The sequence below is a fragment of the Eschscholzia californica genome, unplaced genomic scaffold, assembly GCF_041429995.1.
Source record: "Eschscholzia californica isolate CP2 unplaced genomic scaffold, dmEscCali1.0.p SCAF_3, whole genome shotgun sequence".
Taxonomy (NCBI): Eukaryota; Viridiplantae; Streptophyta; class Magnoliopsida; order Ranunculales; family Papaveraceae; genus Eschscholzia; species Eschscholzia californica.
The window spans coordinates 44,106,191-44,126,098 of NW_028238420.1; the positions used below are offsets into that span (position 1 = coordinate 44,106,191).

The following is a 19,908-nucleotide window of genomic DNA, read 5'->3' on the forward strand; positions in this document are numbered from 1 at the left end:
TAAATTATGCATTTTTTACTGAACATAAGTATTGTTTTACAAAAAATTATACATACTTTACTAAAAAGTATTTATAATGAAACTTACATAATGATGTTTTTTTTTGACAGACAATGGTAAATTGCAAGTCATCTCAGTCAAACATAGACCCCCACCTATCAGATAGGTTAATAAATGAGGCTGAAAGAGGGGTTATAGATTATATATTGGCTCCAATGTGTCATTCGATGATTACAGATGTTAGTAGGGGTATTCATTGGACTTTGTTAGTATTTGATGACTTTGATCAGTCTTGGACCCATTACAACTCGTTATACTTTGACACAAAGCTCCGTAAACAATGTGAAGAAAATGCTGCAAGGTATGGACAATACATATTAGATGTGCTTCACAAAACTAAATATGTGAGTCCTGAATTTAAGAAAAAATGTAAGGTTTCGAAGACGCCGTATGATCATCAACAAGGAGAAAAGTAAGTACATAATATTTTTTACTTTTGTGATTACAATAGTACATACAGTTAATTTTATAGTTTATAAATTATTTGGTGTTTTCATAATAAATGTAATATCAATGATTGACAGTGCGGATTGTGGACTATTTGTTATGCTCCATATGGAATTAGTCTTCATGAAACATTACAAATGGGGAGTACCAGATGAATACCTTTCTGAGGATTGGATTGAATTAGCTCAGCGTAAAAGAGCGGAAGTGACGTACGAGCTATTGTATGAAACAAGAGATGTGTGGAAAAAAACTTTAATCTAGTTTGAATTTATGTAAGATTTTATTCTTTCGATTTGAAAGTATTTGTAATGAATTATATTTGGGTGTTTGAATTATTTAATCTTTAATTAAAAATTTCATATTTTATGAAAATGTTTCTTAAATTTATCAAGTTTGTTCCTAAACTTTTTTCAACAAATATGGATGAACAACATGATATATATGAAATTTACATGAAAGTATGAAATTAATTCTGCAAAACATTTACTTTCTTAAAAAAGTATTTGCTATTGTTGAAAAAGAATTCCGATATAATACGAAAGAATCTATAATATTACGATATACAGTATTAGAAGTATTTGGTGTTGTTTATCAATATTCACATATGTTGAGCAACGTTCATACCACAACCGCTAAAGTTCAACCTTTCGATAGAGAATAAAAATAGGATAGTGTAACAACACGTATAATTCAAAAATCTTCTAAAAATTTTATTTATTTGAAACAGAAGTTGTAATGTAACATATGTGAATACATCAAATGTTTGCCCTACATGTTTTCCGATTGTGGTAAGAAGGTTGCTTACACCTACCACATATCCTTAATTTTCTTGACATATTTCCCGAGCTCTCTATCCGTACTGTTCTTGGACGACCTGGTCTACGACGAATCAACGGTGGGAGAATTTTGGTAGCTTCATCAAAATTTCTTGGTTCATCAACATTGGATATAGGCATGATATGTTCCTGGTAAGTCTTCACATAAGACTCAGTTGTCCATATAGGATCGTAAAAACAATCTTGTTGGTCGTCAGACAAGCTTTTAATGCACAACATTGCGTGCTCACAAGGAACACCATCAACTTGCCATCTTCTACAAGTGCAAGAAATTTGGAGAAGATTAACACAATGAGAAGGTTCTGAGTAAACCTCGAATATGAATGGGGCTGCCTGTGCAATATTCCAAGTTGCCGCACTATCATATTTTGCTTTCAACAGATCAGTGATGGTTGGACACAAGAATGTCGTCCATTTTTTAGACAATTCGCGTGCTGTGTTCATTTTGTTCATTATATGAATACGAATTGCCTCCAACATTGCTGTAATTGGTAGTGCACGAGCATGTCGAATCTGATTGTTAAAGGATTCTGAGAGTTGAGATGATATCGCCGTGTATCTGTATCAAATAAAACGTATATAAATTTTAAATATTTATTTCTAAATCGAAATTTTTTATCAAAAAGAATACATACTTTACAGTACATTATCAAAATGCGGTGTAAAGTACAAGTTATTTGTAACACAAAGTCAAAACTGTATATGATATAATATATAATTTCAACAAAAATTATCAATATAGTTAATGAAATGAATACACAAATTTATCTGATCGTACCTTATACCGGGAAAGAAAGCATCTGCCCAAGAGGCAGGGTCTGAGGAATTAAAAAATGCTGCAACTTTTGAACCACCCATTTGTATCATCTGATTAATAGTTGCGTGATATTCAGATTCGGGGAGAGCTCTAGCAGCCTTGAAAATTAATGTTTGGAAGAATTTTGATTTTCTAGCTCCATTTGCCAATCTTAAATTCAGATTGTTCCTTAGATGCCATACACAGAAGGAATGGTGTGCTGTCGGGAAAATGTTCTTGACACCGTTGATTATACCATTGTGACGGTCTGAAATAAAGATATACGTCTTTTCCATATTCAGAGCATTGCGCAAATGCCTTAGAAACCAGTCCCAATTTTGGTCATTCTCAACATCAACAACAGAATATGCTAACGGAAATAGACCTGTAATTTGTAAATATTTTAGTGAAAGTATGAAAATTTAAATATTCATCAAGCATACTTATGTAAAATTTTCATATTGTATGGTAAATTTAAAATAATGTTCATACTTTAAAGTATGAAACCTTAATAAAGTATAACGGTATTATGTACAATTATGCATACTTTATTGTACATGTAAAATAATGTACATAAAATGCTGAAAAATGATGTTGAAAAATGAGATACTTTTATAGATTAAATTGGATGAATTCTAGAATGTTCAGAAATTACCATTGTTACCGTCTTTAGCCACAGCAGCCAGTATGCAACCGTTAAAACGAGTCTTGCAAAATGTACCATCTACATATAAAACTGGTCGACAATATTGAAAGCCAGCTATACAAGCATGTGGTGCAATGAAAATTCTTTTAAATCTCCGAGACACATCGTCAACTTCAAGTTGTACTATGCTGTTTGGGTTGGTACGTGAAAAGGCATCAGCATACCATCTAAGTTTTGCATATGAGTCTCCTTCTTGACCAAATGCTTCATTCATTGCTACTTTCTTCCCCTCATAAGTGTAGTAATATGGAAGTTGGACAGCGTAATCTTTCAAGAAGTCTTTTTTCAGACTTGCTGTCGAACGATCCGGGCTTCTTGTAACATCATCTAAAATAAGTTTCCCAACAAATGAACTGTTTAGTTTGGGTTTCTTGGTCTTCTTAATGAAATCTTCACAGTCATGTTTCATTTCCATGTCTTTCAAAATAAACATGGATTCGCATTTCAATGGCGCACATCCATGTACTCTCCATTTGCAATCTTCAACAGGACATACAGCAGTTACCCGCTTCGAATCATTTTTAATAAATTTAAAATCATGGCCAGTATTTATACTATATTGACGAAGAGCAAATCGAAAGGCTTTAGCACCCCCGGGAAATAATTGACCAGGTTCAGTAAACATTTTATCCCAACCATCAGATTTTAATATCGTCTTCTTGCTTTGTAATGATGAATCTGCTTGAATCTCCATCTGTTCTGTAAAACATAATTATTGATATTGTAAAACAGACAAATTGTTAAGATACGTAAACAATTCAAACTGTAAAGAACAAATTACGTACTTTGTTCTGTATGTATGAGAATATCAAAATGTTGTAAATAAAGTACGCATACTTTGTAGCATGTAAAACTGTAATTTATACCTATTACAACATTTTATAGACCACTATGTAAGAAAGTATGCGTACTTTGTAATGAATTTTATATATGTACATGTTAATTACAACACCATATTATTAAAAAGTATAGATAATGTAACATAAATTATACATAATGTATACTACAGACCAAGTGTTTTCCATATAGATCTGAGATTAAATAACTGAAATCTAATACCAAACATTATCTGTACTATCAGTTCAATTTGATCTGAAGATAATCAAAGATGTGAAAAATCTAAATATTTGAATGAAACCATCAGATCTAGATTACATGGATTCAATAAAAATGAAACAGAGATATCAAATACATGAAATAACACTTTAGTTATGGAAAATTACAGCAATACAGATTCATATTAAATGATGAATGGAAAAGACGATCATTTGATATTTATGCAATCTTCAATATGAATCGTTAAACTATAAGCAAATGTACATAAGATTTTAAACCTGAATAGTTGTGGTTAGAATAAAGAGATAATCAGTAAAAACCCTAAATGACAATGGAGTTTGTGATGATGGCTCTTGATTGAATACTAATCAATGGAGTTTTTTACAGCTGGGCGAGAGTTTAATGATGATTTCATTTTTAGAGAGATAATGGGAAAGTTACTGGATTTCGGTTACGGAATTATAGAGAGAGAGTTGTTAGTTACATAAAGAACGTGATTGGAGAGAGAAAGTTGAGATAAATATGGAGAGAATCTAATACGGTTTAGAAGGAAAATCACGATTAGATATTAAACGAAGGTTAATATAGGTATTGCATATATAATAAGTATTATATGGATTTGTGTAATCTCTCTAGATGACACTAAAAGGACCGGATATCTATTAAGATTATTATTTAGGTTTTCAAATCCTTTTTAGGATTATAGAGGATTAAATCTCCTATTAGGACCCTATTTTTGGTCTATAGACTCAAAAATTATAAACTCAATTATGCACAGATGCCATTTATAAACTTTTAGGCCAATTTTTAAGCATTTAGAAGTTAGTTGTGGCCTGTGGGTAAGATGTCCCTTTAAGTCTAATCAAGAACTTAATTACCCAATTATGACCACCCAAGGATTAAATATTTTATTTTTGTAAATTTGCCAGCAGAGAATCTGTTAGTTTGATGATATGACATTTTCTTTTGACAAATGATGATTTGATTCATTTGAATTCAATGTTTGTTTTACTTGTTAGGGATTTTTTTTTGTTAAAACTTGTTAGGGATTTTGACTTGGACATTCTACCAAACATTTATGAGCATAGTGTAATGTGGTTATAGTTAAATCGATTCAGCTGGCAGGTGGGTGGTGCTTTTAAAACTATAAAAATTGACCAAACATCGAACTAACAAATAACAAACGGGAATTGTTTAATGCACTCGCCAGTTTTATTATATGCACTCACATTTCCTCTCACTTAAATAAGTATTACCTTTGATGTGAGTGAGTATGACAAAAATGGTGAGTGCATTTAAATTTTTCCATAACAATAAGGAAGTATTAAAGATACTTCTCGATAATTTTATGGGTTATTTTTCAAATGGCCCCCAATTTTATGGGTGATATAACAGTAAGTGATATCACTTGTAAGTGTTATGGCGTTTGTTTTCCATCACTTCTGAGTGTTAGATTTTTGTTTTTATATTAATGCTAAATGTCATAAAAATGAGCAACTGTCTATTTTGACCTTAAAGTATTTACATATTAGTATTTCATACTAATTTATTGTGCTCACGAGTTTGGATACAAGAGAAATACGATTTATTAATACTTTGTGTTGAAAACATTAACCTCAAATAATTAAAAATTATGAAGGAGAAAGAACTTATGTTGCATAATGGAGTTTAGGTGGTTCCGTGATTAATGAAGGAAGAGATGTGAAAAAAATTAAGGAGAAAAGCTTAGGTGAAGGGTGAGTTAAGAAGGAAAAGAGTCACCGTGAAAGTCTTAAAAAATTTTTTTTACTTATCAATTGTTTAAGATTTTCTTTTTAACTATAATTATATTGGTAATTATTATATTCGGAGAAGGATAAAAATGTCTTTTTTAGCACTTAGAAAGTAAGTGCAGAAAAATAAGCTCCAAGTTGGAGCTTACTTTTTTGCACTTACTTTGACCCCACTTACAAGTGATATTCACTTATTAAGTGAAAAAACAAACGACCTAAAATTGCCGGCCCGCACTTATGTGATAGGAGAAAGGTAGTTCTACCAAAATTTGCCCAAGAAAAAGTTATGTGAGAAAGGTCGTCTGACCGGCCTAGCCCAGCCCAGGGGCGGGCTAGGCCCAAAGCAGCTGCTTTGGGCCCCAATTTTACAAGGGCCCCTAAAATTAACATTTTAAAGGCACCTGTATAGGTGAGATAAAAAAGAAGTTTAACTGACTGCTATGAAGTATTCACCAAAGGCCAAAACCACTACATTTTTATCTCTCACCTATTTCATCTCCCCCTCTCTCTCCCACGTTATTTCTTTCTCTGTATATGCTCTCTCCTTTTCTTTTTAGTTTTTCTTATTTTTTTCTTCCTCTTGCATTTTAATCTTTGTTTTATGTCTATTAATTTTTTTTTTATGCAAATGATAAGTTTACAAATACTAATTTTGTAACACTATTTTTTGTAAATGAAACTTTTTATCTATATTGGTATAGTCTTACATTTAGACAATCCTACTACTGTATAACTATGTATTTTAGAATTATTTTCTTTATACTAATATAAAAATGTACTTAACTTATACTATTTTTACTTAATTTATACTGAGGCAAATAAAGTACTCCTCGACGGATCGTGGCGTCTAAAAGCGAAAAAAGAACAACAAAAATATAAGAAAATCAATGAAGTCTCAAAAATATTCTCTTGACAAATCTTTTGCGGAAAATTTACTACATTTTGCGTTAGTACACAATAGGGCCCCTATTTTTATTTCGCTTTAGGCCTCCCAAACACTTGGGTCGGCCCTGGCCCAGCCTAGCCCGATGAATGATCTGCCTGTCGGGAGACCCAATTTGCACCTAGAGATCATTCTGCTTGGATTCGAAGTTCGAACCTATATACTGTTCGGAGGAGAGGCTGGAACATTTTTGTGTCATGAAAATCAGCTTCATTTTTAGCTCATACAGTTTCATTTTGGTTCTTCTCAAACACTCAATGTGGGGGCAAATCCAAGTTTCTTTTTTTTTTCTTTACCATATACATTAGTTTCGACCATATGATATGAAATAACCAATATACGTTCAAACAATATTGGCAGGCTAGCCCTATTCCGAGTACAATTTAGTAGGAGAAATCATCTTGGTTGGGCTTAGGTGAAGTCAATAGTGCAGTATAAAGCCTTAGCTTATCTTCCCCTAACGACGAACACCTTGACAATGGTCTTCTTGGTCTTATAAACGACAATGAAGTGAGTGTTAACCGATGTCTATATCTTCTCCAAGCTAATTGAATTGCTACAGATGCCCAAGTTCTCCAACCGGGGGAGTAGTATCTAGCACTTCTCTTAACTTTTTCGTTAACAAATGTGTAACGAAAATGTTGTGTTACGTACTTTACGTCTGAGGCTTCTAACCCAAATGCTTCGGTTGTTTCCAGTGTAACCAGTGTTGATGACGAGGGGGGTAGTCGTTCCACAAATGGGCGTCTAAGACACCATGATAAGAGCTCATCACCACTAAAGTTTCCTGGACCAAGCATGCAACAACTATTTACTCCATCTCTTAGTACTTGACTACTTTGTAGGTGTCCTCTTACTACAAATATCATTCTTTGAACTGGATCACCTTCTCTTGTTATCTACATCAACAAAAGTTAGAAATCAATTAGCTCTTCGCACTTAATCATTTGACGAAGTGCCTTGTCTATACACAAATGTCATGTGATCATGTGGTCAGATAATATCGTCAATCTGGTATGATCTGCTGATTAATTCCTTATTAGCTAATTCTTAGATATATTTACTGCAGAAGTAAAAAAAGAAATGTATTAGAGGAACTAACCATTTCACCCTTTGGAAATATAAGGGACTTCACTCTATCACATATGTTCTCCAGAACCAAATCATCCATATGTTGAAACAATGGCACCTGCATATGACATTTAAATTAGTTAATAAAATCTTAAAGACACCTCCCACTTCTCCGATCTACAAACACTGGGCCCATCCGCCCGTTTCACTTGGATCATGTCGAAGAGAGCTTGAAGATAGGTCCATTCAACTCGATGACGGAAGAACTAGAGGGTTCATATAGCCAAAAAGACAATGCCGATAGACTAGACCTTGACTCCCTTGACAACTAGGTCTGGTTGGGCTCAGTAATGTCGTTTGCGCCCATAGGACCCCTAGATACTCAAATTACCAAAGAAATATTACCTGTCTAACCAAGTCCAAACAAAGATGATATTTGATGTCTCTCCTGAGACCCTCCGGTAGGTTACGAATCATCTCATATTCATCTACTCCTCTCATGGCGGCCCACCGTTGTCGTTCATACTGTCGAACTCTTTGTTTGTACTCTGATGGCAAATGTCTACGTCTCATCCACCACTCGATGTTCCTCATCTTCAACTGCATTGCTTGTTTCTTCGATGTCGTTGCATGCAAGAATACCTGCTCATGCATCCATGTTCCAACACCCCCACAATACAAATTAAAGGTATTATTCAAGGTGGTGTTTTTTTCCCCTTATTATCTGTATTTGACACAGACTTGTTAGGAAAAATACCCTAATTAACTTGTTCAGGAATATGAAGATAAACGATGTGAAAGTAAAAGTAGAGACACCAAGTTTATTTAACGTGGCAAAAAACCCCTCCAAACTAGAAGGTAAAAAACCACGGGACCTAGTCCAGAAATCTTCCACTATAATTAAATAATGGGTTACACAATTCTTCAAGATGTGTAGAAACACTCTTGGACAACTCTTCACCAAACCTATGGTGGATAAACTGAACAAAGAAACAAAGAAATAAAATCTCTTACTCCTTAGGATTTGAACAAATCCTAGATTCCTAAAGGTTGAAGAAGATAACCACAAACTAAATTGCTTCACAAGATTAATAATCTTCTTTTCTTCAAACCAATATTCTGCTCTTTCAATCTCTCTTGAAAGAACCACTTCAGAAATCTCTCTTTCTCTGACTTCTCTTTGTTCTGGAAGTTGTTGTGTATAATCTCTTCCCTTTCATTCCCTTTTATAATGATAAATAGGGAGGTTTACCAAAAGAAATAGGAATTCCTTTTTAGGCTTGAAAAAATAGAAACTTCTATTTTTTCCCCAAACAAGGAATAAGGGAAATCCTATTCCAACTAGGAGTCCTTTAATTATAAGGAGGGACCCCAACAAACTCCCCCTCCCGACTTATGAAGAGGGACCTACCATCCCCAAACCTGCAACACTGCTACATAGCTCATGTTTGCCTTTGGGTAATGGTTTTGTCATCATATCTGAACCATTATCTTCAGTATGGATTTTCTCGATCTTCAACACCTTTTCTTCAAGAACATCTTGGATCCACTGGTATCTCACATTTATATGCTTGGACTTGGAATGGAAACTAGAATTCTTACTGAGGTGGATGGCACTCTGACTGTCGCAATGAATAACATAATTATCTTGTTTCATACCAAGTTCTTCTAACAGTCTCTTCATCCATAACATCTCCTTGCAACATTCTGTAATGGCAATATATTCTGCCTCTGTAGTAGATAAAGCTACACACTTTTGTAATTTAGATTGCCATGACACTGCTCCCCCTGAAAGTGTAAATAAGTAGCCTGATGTGGACCTTTTAGAGTCTACATCTCCTGCCATGTCTGCATCTGTGTAACCGACTAATACTGGCTTATCATTACCAAAACATATACGAGCTTTAGACGTACCTCTAAGATACTTCAGAATCCACTTCACTGCTAACCAATGCTCTTTGCCTGGATTAGCAAGAAATCTGCTTACTACTCCAACTGCAAATGCAATGTCCGGTCTTGTACACACCATTGCATACATCAAACTTCCTACAGCTGAAGCATAAGGAATTTTCTCCATTTCTTCTTTCTCACTTCTAGTTGATGGACACTGATCACGAGTCAACTTGAAGTGACTGGCTAATGGACAACTCACTGGTTTTGTCTTGTCCATATTGAACCTTTCTAGAACCTTCTCAATGTATCTTTCTTGTGATAGCCAAAGTTTTCCAGCTTTCCTATCACGAGAGATATGCATGCCAAGAATTTGTTTTGCTGGACCCAAGTCTTTCATATCGAAATACTTGTTTAGTTCCTTCTTTAACCTGCTAATTTTATTAGCATCCTGACCAACAATCAACATATCATCAACATAAAGTAGAAGTATAATCAAATCTCCATCAGGAAATTTATGAACGAAAACACAATGATCTGAAGCCGTCCTGTGATACCCTTGATCCTTCATGAATGATTCAAACTTTTTGTACCACTGTCTTGGTGCTTGTTTCAGCCCATATAAACTCTTCTCTAACTTACAAACCAAGTGTTCCTTACCTTTAACTTCAAACCCAGTTGGTTGTTCCATATACACATCTTCCTCCAAGTCACCATGAAGGAAAGCGGTCTTGACATCTAGTTGTTCAATTTCTAGGTTCATACTTGCAGCCAATCCCAATACTAACCGTATCGAGGACATCTTCACCACCGGAGAGAAAATCTCATCAAAATCAATACCCTTCTTCTGCCCAAATCCTTTCACCACTAGGCGTGCCTTATACCGTGGTTGTGAATTTCTTTCTTCGGTTTTGATTTTGAAAACCCACTTATTTTTAAGAATTTTCTTATTCTTAGGTTTTTCAACCAACTTAAAAGTGTTGTTTTTATGCAATGATTCAATCTCATCTTGCATAGCTTTCAACCACTCCTTCTTGTGTTCATCATCTATGGCTTCTTCATAACACTGTGGTTCTCCACTATCTGTAACCATCACATACTCGTGTGGAGGATACTTGGTAGATGGTGCTCTATCTCTAGTCGATCTTCTCAATTCAGCTGGTGGTTCATGTTGAACTTCCATTTCCTGCTCAACATCATCACCCATAGGAACATCTTCATGAGCTTCATCTTCATGATTTTGTCCTTCACCTGCATTATCATGCATAACCTTAGAAGAGATATGTGGATCTAGATCAATGTACTCCCTGTGCTCGTCTCAATTTTCACTTCTCCAATTCCTACGATTTTTGAGAAACCTAAGTTTCCCATCCTGACTTTGCCAAGGTCACCAGTTCTGTAAGAGTTAAAGAAATCCTTACATGGAATAGCATGATACGAAGCACCTGAGTCAACCAACCATGTCGTTTCTGGTTCTGACTCAGCCATACTTAAGCAAGTGTCTCCACAACCTGAGAGTAAGATAATGTCATCACTTGAGGCAACTGCCGCAACATTATCTTGTTTTTCATCATCCTTTTTATTTTCCTTCTTTGTTTTCTTGCAATCGCTCTTGTAATGACCCATTTTTCCACAACCAAAACATCTAACTTCTTTCTTTGGTTTTGATCTCCCCCTTGACTTATCACGGTTATGAGGTTTTCTACTTTTACCTCTCCCCCGTCTTTCTGTAACAAGTGCCTCTGAATGAGACTCGTCTGACGACGATTTCCTTCTTGTTTCTTCATTCAACAAACTACATGTTACGTGATTCATACGCATTATGCCATCAGGAGCAGAATTGCTAAGAGACACCACCAATGTCTCCCAACTATCTGGTAAAGAATTTAGAAGAAGTAAGGCTTGCAACTCATCATCCAAAACTAACTTCATTGTAGAAAGCTGGTTTACTAGACTTTTCATCTCATTCAAGTGTTGAGCAATTGAGGTTCCTTCTTTATATTGTAATTTTCCTAGCTTTCTGAACAAGTAAGCCTTTTTGGCAGCTGTCTTCTGATCATACAATTCTTCTAATTTCCTCCATAGACTATAAGCGGAAGTCTCCGTCGATACATGATGAAAAACACTGGGTTCTACCCATTGTCGAATAAATCCAACAACCTTACGATCTAATACCTTCCAGTCTTCTTCATCTATCTTCATCGGTTTTGTACCGTGATTTTCAATGGGTGCAGCTAGGTCTTTGCAGTATAACAAATCTTCCATTTTTGCTTTCCACATCAAGTAGTTTTCTCCATCTAAACTAATCATTCGATTAGTATTCACTTCCATATTTCTGAACAATAAATCCAACCTTAGCTCTGATACCACTTGTTAGGAAAAATACCCTAATTAACTTGTTCAGGAATATGAAGATAAACGATGTGAAAGTAAAAGTAGAGACACCAAGTTTATTTAACGTGCCAAAAAACCCCTCCAAACTAGAAGGTAAAAAACCACGGGACCTAGTCCAGAAATCTTCCACTATAATTAAATAATGGGTTACACAATTCTTCAAGATGTGTAGAAACACTCTTGGACAACTCTTCACCAAACCTATGGTGGATAAACTGAACAAAGAAACAAAGAAATAAAATCTCTTACTCCTTAGGATTTGAACAAATCCTAGATTCCTAAAGGTTGAAGAAGATAACCACAAACTAAATTGCTTCACAAGATTAATAATCTTCTTTTCTTCAAACCAATATTCTGCTCTTTCAATCTCTCTTGAAAGAACCACTTCAGAAATCTCTCTTTCTCTGACTTCTCTTTGTTCTGGAAGTTGTTGTGTATAATCTCTTCCCTTTCATTCCCTTTTATAATGATAAATAGGGAGGTTTACCAAAAGAAATAGGAATTCCTTTTTAGGCTTGAAAAAATAGAAACTTCTATTTTTTCCCCAAACAAGGAATAAGGGAAATCCTATTCCAACTAGGAGTCCAAACAAGGAATAAGGGAAACTTCTATTTTTTCCCCTTATTATCTGTATTTGACACAGACTGAGTATGACTTGTGACTCTCATGAATTTGATTTGATTTGGTCAAAGACACAATAGACATTTCATGTTACTCTAGAAAGTGTATTTTTTCAGAAACGCGTAACATATTTGACAAAAGTGTATTTTATTTCAGACTTATTTTATATACGCTTCATCAATAAACCTAAAATCAAACTCAATTCCTAGAGGTCAAGGGTTCGAGGCACACGCTGAACAATTAAAAAAAAAAAAAAAAATCAAACTCAATCGTGCTTTCCTTGTGATAGTTAAGACAGATATCCAAAAAAACAATAAACATCATGAAATATGATAGCTCACTGATTATTTTTTGGGGGAATATATACCGATAGGGTTACGATGTACATACGGTACACTACGATATGAATGTGCTTGGAGTTAATAATAGTTAAGTACCTTAATGTTTCCTATCAACATTGTCACTAGGACTAGCCCACTTGTTAGAATAATGATATTGAAGACCACCTCCAACCAGTCAGTTGTGCTCTCCAAGTTCCCAAATGTGCTGATCATCAAAAAATGGCCATGAAAACATGTAATGTGCTAGCTAAAGATGGTTCAAATCAAAGCATCATACGTAGATTATAGCAATAAAAATGAATTAATTGAAGTAGTCTTAACTCAATGAGATAAATGCTATATTACCTTAGAGTCATTAGGCCCCAAAAGATAGGGAATAATATTTTCTCCAAACGACTATCGTTGGTAACCAGAGGAACCGTCCATTTAAACGCCCCATATCCGAAATTATCAGCGCTAGCGATACACATAGACCTAACATGATTGTTTTCACCCCAAGCCAATCTTTGTCTATCTCTAACTAAGTTTTTAATTGTAGTACCATAGTATATAGATTGTTCACATGATAATGTCCTTAGTCCACAGCCTTCTGTCACTCTACATTGCTCTTTTAGACACTTAGCTGCCCTCTGAATACCTAGCAAGTACCAACATGCTCCTGCTGCCTGTGAATATCAAACAACAACCCAATTTTTTCTGAAATCCATAAGATTTGAATTTTCTGTCTCCACAGTGAAGAGATATACATGTTACCACTCAACTACGGTGAGCTTCACGACAACAATATATGTATGAGATATCAAACAACATGGGGAGGAAACTATTTAGTACTTACGTGCGAAGCAACGAAATAAGCTATCATGTTAAGAGCAATACCCCACCAAACAGTTCCGAAAATGTAGCCAGAGAAGTTTTGCATTCGACGTAAAAAGCAAACGGAATGATAGATCTTAGGAAGGTACTGGAAAAGGAACATGATCAAGAACAATGTCATCACTTCTGTCGTCTTTCCTCTTTCAAGAAGAAAAGGAGTTGCTACCCATAACACAACCTGTAATTTATACAAACATCTACTTCAATGAAACTATACTCATTATTAAGAAGAATGTAACATTATTAGTTTATTACTGTGAATATCAGAGTTCAAATCTTATTATAAAAAAAAATTAAATTAATATTCTTCTTTCTATTCCTTTTCTTGTATAGATTTGAAGTCAGACAATTTAAACTTGTGGTTGTATAAAGGAGAATCAATCAACCTGCAAGAATGTGACAAGTTCAAATAATACCACAGATCAAGAGTCACATGAGATGATAACACTAACTGTTCATGCTGACATGAATCTTTTTGTAGTTTTATATAACAACAAAATAAATGCAAAAGGGTATCAAGGGCTAAGCATTTAATGTTTTGTGTCATATTCTTGTTAAAATTTGGACATATTTAAACTCGAATATGTTTCTTCTTCAAAGTAGTTAATATTCTTAGAACTTTTAGGTTCCAAAGGGAGTCCTTCATTAACTAGTAGTCTACTTTAGTTCAATAGAATTGAAACCTATATCTATCTTTGGGAATTGAGTCGAATCATCATAAATCGGTGAGTTCGTGGGTGTGGATGCGTAAAAATAGTATAAGTACTAGAAGCACATCAAGCAGAGGGATCCACATGTGAAAATGACATTAAGCCTGAACTAACATAACATCTTTACACGCATTAATTGCAGGACTAGAGACATAAATAATATTTACACACCATTTAAACTCGAGAAAGAGCGAAGACCTAATGGAAGAATTGAGAGAGATGATGTTGTTTACCCCGCGGTTATGCACCCCTCTCAAATCCTAGAGGTCATTGGTTCTGTACTTTGTAGCTCTAGTTCATATGGCCTTACAGAGTTAGTTATTATTATAGCTTTTAAGGTTTACTCTAATGACAGTTTATGAGCTATTCTATCCTTCGATACATGTATATATCGTAGTCGTACGGTCGTACCTGAGGGACTGGGAGGATGACAAAGAGATCAAAGAAGAAACCCTTTCTATCTTTCAAGTATTGTATAGCCAAAGATTTAGAACTCAAATTTTGAAGTTTTTCCCTCTCTTGTGCCCAAGTAGAATAAGAACGTCGTTTCGCCATCTTAAGTTGTAACCAAATGTTCCATACATGCAATGAATCAGTCATGCAACGAACCACGGTCACGGTTGCACCGAACCACCCGTCAACGAACAAACACATACATGTCTCACTTATTGATAGTGAGTAGAAAAATAGTGGATCCACAAATAGTCCAGTTGCACAAGCTAGTAAGAAAATTTGGTTCCATTCTTGAACCCATTTTGCTCTTGGATCTAAAACCCTTCCTAGAAATGAACCAATTAGTCCTTTACTTTTGGTTCCATATTTTCTCTTCATGTTATTATGTCCATGCAAATTCTTCTCATCATCTTCTTCATCTGTTTCTGTTTGTTCTTTTTCAGTTTCCTCTTCTTCTGCTTCACTTATTTCTGTTTCTTCTGATTCACTCTCTATATCAATATGTGAAATATTTGATGTTTCTCTTACTCTCAAGGCCATTGGTACAGAGAGAGAGAGAGAGAGAGAGAGAGAGAGTGCTTAGTTATCTTGGGGGATGGTTTCAATGTTATAACACCAAGTGATTGAAAGAGCTTCCAAAAACAAAAATTGAGAGTTTAATTGTTAAATTACTACAATGCCCTGTAATCGTAAATGACCCCAAAAAGCAAACCACAGGACGAACACCAAAGTGGCCAGCTCCCATTGCATTGGCCACTTCTCTCTCAAGAGAGGCTGTCCAATGCGAGCCGGCCACATCGACGCCCAACCTGTGGTTGGCTCAGTATTATAGGACATTTAGCATTTCTCATAGTCAAATTACATGATATTGTCCATATTTCACTATTCATAAATTGATTGAGGGGAGATCGTTGTACTTGTGAATTTAAAAGAGTTTTGAGTACCAAGTAAATGTATGGCCGCGACTTTAGGGTGTAAAGAATAATTTTCGGAGATAAATTCTTTAGGAAAGTCTTTTTGTACATTTTTGGGGGCATTTTATTTTTTACCACCACAACTTCCCACCACAACTTCCCACGACCACCATTCCGGCCATCATTGCCCCATCTTCTTTCTACTATTTTCTCCTCTCTCACTCACTGTTACACTTTCTCTCGCTCTCTCCCTCTCTCGCTCTCTCGCTCTCACTATCTCTCTCTACTGTGATCACTATCTATGTCTCTCGATCTCTCATTGTCTCTCTCTCTCTATCACATACACCGTTCAGCGAAGGGCCAGATCTCGAGGACGGTTTCTAGCAGAACCCTCTGAGGATTTCGTGACCACGAACTCTGAGATCTCCCAAGAGAGATCTATGCAGACCGCAAGAGAGAGAGAGGGAGAGATGGAAACTACCAGAAAGAGAGATAAAGACTGCGAGAGAGAGTGAAAGAGAAAGAGATAGACAGAGAAATAAAAATTAATGTACAGAGAGATATGTCTACATCAAAAGAGATGAGAGTGATCGACAACGAAAGAAAGAGAGAGATCTAGAGTGAGAACGACAAAAAGATAGTCAGTGAGAGCGAAAGAGATAGTTAGAGAGAGAACGAAAGAGGGATAATGTGAGCCAGTGGGAGAGGGAGAGAGAGAGAGAGAGAGAGAGAGAGAAGATGAAGATTAGGGAGCATCGTTTGATCAAGTCAATTTTTGGATTAAAAGAAGAATATGCCCTTCAAATTAATGTTTATTGACCTATTCTTTATGTCCTAAGAGATTTTTCTTTATTCTTCAAAGTCGCGGCCAAATATAATTGCAGGTAATCTATTCAGATTATCCCAAACCAAAAGTATAAATAAAACACATCGCGGCATTTTTTGTCATTTGCCAAATGAGCACCCTTAGGGCTAAAGTAGAATAGTAGGGGCTGTAAGGGAATCTTAATAAACTAGGCAATGAAAGTGTGTTTTGAAATTGGATATTGTGTGTTTTGAAATTGGATATTGGACCAGGAAAGGTGGCAGGAGGATAAGTGTTAGGAATGAGAGTACTGCCAAGACTAACTTCCAATTCTCAACCCCCTTCAAGGAATTGCCTAATGTGATTAAGTTTGGAAACATCTACCTCAAATCAAACCTAATCCAAACTTAATAGAAACATAATTTTTTTTTTTTTCTTAGTGAAACTGTTCTCACACACGTGGATCAGTACATACCGGAATTATTTATCATCGTATATAGACATATATGTATTTCTATATATGATGAGCTATTGATAAAACTCTTTTAACATATCTATGTTAATTTGAACAAGTTATCTTGATCTATACTAGTTTTCTCCCGCCTCATAACCCACTTGACCCTAAATAGTTGAATACAAATTTCAATTTATCTGAAAAGAATCAATAGAACAGGTGACATGTAAGATAGTGTATATGGGTGAGCCATGGCATTTAGTACTCATGAAATTAAATAAAACAAAATGATCGGATTATCGAGAAATGAAATGAGGGTTGAGAGGATCAGAGTGAGAGTGAGAGTGATTTTGGAATGTCACAAAGGAGAAGATCAATGATGTTTCCAGGCAGCTTCCTCGTTTTTGTTTGCTTATAAATTATTTATATGCAACTAAAAAACAGGACTTGCAAAAGATTGATAACCACCCAAACTCTTCTATGTTTAACCTTTTCTTAGCCTGTTGGACCTTCCTAGAAACCACAGTATCTTTTTCTAAAATATATCAGCCCTGATGTTTTGTCCACGACATATCTCGGTCAAATTCCAGTTGGGATATGTGTTTGGTCAGGATTTAGAAAGAAGAACTAAAACACTTCTTCTCTCTAAGATCATGTTCGGACTCCTACCCTGACCAAGATTCGGCCGTGATATGTCATAAACAGATAGACATTTTCCAAATTATATTGTAATTGGAGCATATTTTACCCAGAAATTCTGGAGAGTTTCTAAACAGAAATTTCGATGTGGCTTCTCATGATTGGAACTTCTAATGATTTTTGTTCAATTCTACTCTAATCATTGTAAACCACGTTGGTTTTTTGCCTAGTGTCTGTTTTCGAATTTCTTATTCTCTATAGCTTTCATATGTGGTGATACCTCATTTTGATTTAAATGGAATATAGTACACTCCATCTAATATGTATAAATTTAGTTCTCTATATTTTTCTTTCTGATTCTGTATTTGTTACTCTGTTTATTAGTCATATACTCATAATATTACAATATCGTCCCATATAGCATAATTTTTGGACTCCAATTACGCTAATACTTCTACATTACCCAAGGATACTCCATTTATATGAAGGGAGATTTTATAGGCAATGCCTAAAGTTGTTAAAAGTAATCTTACTAAAAGCAATTTCTAGTTTGGCAATGTGTGTTTAGGAGGCAATGCCTTAGTCCTCAGATAACGTTTGACCTAATGGCGTCAGTTGCTGCTAGGTTGTCGTTGGTCGAATCAGATATAGAAACCCTTTCTATGCTCCCCTTCGTCGGGGTTCTTGCCGGCAAACGAAGTTTTAGAGAGAGAAGAAAAAGAAAGAAGGAAGAAGAAGGTGGAGGAGGAAGGAGGGAATGTTGGGGTCCCTCCTTATAATTAAAGGACTCCTAGTTGGAATAGGATTTCCCTTATTCCTTGTTTGGGGAAAAAATAGAAACTAGTTTCTATTTTTTCAAACCTAAAAAGGAATTCCTATTTCTTTTGGTAAACCTCCCTATTTATCATTATAAAAGGGAATGAAAGGGAAGAGATTATACACAACAACTTCCAGAACAAAGAGAAGTCAGAGAAAGAGAGATTTCTGAAGTGGTTCTTTCAAGAGAGATTGAAAGAGCAGAATATTGGTTTGAAGAAAAGAAGATTATTAATCTTGTGAAGCAATTTAGTTTGTGGTTATCTTCTTCAACCTTTAGTAATCTAGGATTTGTTCAAATCCTAAGGAGTAAGAGATTTTATTTCTTTGTTTCTTTGTTCAGTTTATCCACCATAGGTTTGGTGAAGAGTTGTGTAACCCATTATTTAATTATAGTGGAAGATTTCTGGACTAGGTCCCGTGGTTTTTTACCTTCTAGTTTGGAGGGGTTTTTTGCCACGTTAAATAATCTTGGTGTCTCTACTTTTACTTTCGCATCGTTTATCTTCATATTCCTGAACAAGTTAATTAGGTTATTTTTCCTAACAAGTGGTACCAGAGCTAAGGTTGGATTTATTGTTCAGAAATATGGAAGTGAATACTAATCGAATGATTAGTTTAGATGGAGAAAACTACTTGATGTGGAAAGCAAAAATGGAAGATTTGTTATACTGCAAAGACCTAGCTGCACCCATTGAAAATCACGGTACAAAACCGATGAAGATAGATGAAGAAGACTGGAAGGTATTAGATCGTAAGGTTGTTGGATTTATTCGACAATGGGTAGAACCCAGTGTTTTTCATCATGTATCGACGGAGACTTCCGCTTATAGTCTATGGAGGAAATTAGAAGAATTGTATGATCAGAAGACAGCTGCCAAAAAGGCTTACTTGTTCAGAAAGCTAGGAAAATTACAATATAAAGAAGGAACCTCAATTGCTCAACACTTGAATGAGATGAAAAGTCTAGTAAACCAGCTTTCTGCAATGAAGTTAGTTTTGGATGATGAGTTGCAGGCCTTACTTCTTCTAAATTCTTTACCAGATAGTTGGGAGACATTGGTGGTGTCTCTTAGCAATTCTGCTCCTGATGGCATAATGCGTATGAATCACGTAACAGGTAGTTTGTTGAATGAAGAAACAAGAAGGAAATCATCGTCAGACGAGTCTCATTCAGAGGCACTTGTTACAGAAAGACGGGGGAGAGGTAAAAGTAGAAAACCTCATAACCGTGATAAGTCAAGGGGGAGATCAAAACCAAAGAAAGAAGTTAGATGTTTTGGTTGTGGAAAAATGGGTCATTACAAGAGT

General features: G+C 35.3%; 2 protein-coding genes across 2 annotated transcripts; both read right to left on the reverse strand.

Moving 5' to 3' along the window:
- Window positions 1-1,584: 1,584 nt before the first annotated feature.
- On the reverse strand, window positions 1,585-3,539 carry LOC147550673 (uncharacterized). Its single transcript, XM_086668484.1, has 4 exons — window positions 2,795-3,539; window positions 2,122-2,524; window positions 1,815-1,902; window positions 1,585-1,599 (listed from the first exon to the last, which is right to left on the reverse strand). The coding sequence occupies exons 1-4, from the start codon at window positions 3,537-3,539 to the stop codon at window positions 1,585-1,587; spliced, it is 1,251 nt and encodes a 416-aa protein (XP_086524610.1).
- Window positions 3,540-6,549: 3,010 nt separating this feature from the next.
- On the reverse strand, window positions 6,550-15,868 carry LOC147550674 (cyclic nucleotide-gated ion channel 4-like). The gene is made up of 7 exons (XM_086668889.1): window positions 14,928-15,868; window positions 13,769-13,984; window positions 13,279-13,598; window positions 13,030-13,138; window positions 8,093-8,329; window positions 7,719-7,805; window positions 6,550-7,515 (listed from the first exon to the last, which is right to left on the reverse strand). Exons 1-7 carry the CDS (start codon window positions 15,507-15,509, stop codon window positions 7,000-7,002), a joined length of 2,067 nt encoding a protein of 688 aa, XP_086525015.1. The 5' UTR covers window positions 15,510-15,868; the 3' UTR covers window positions 6,550-6,999.
- Between the last annotated feature and the right edge of the window lie 4,040 nt (window positions 15,869-19,908).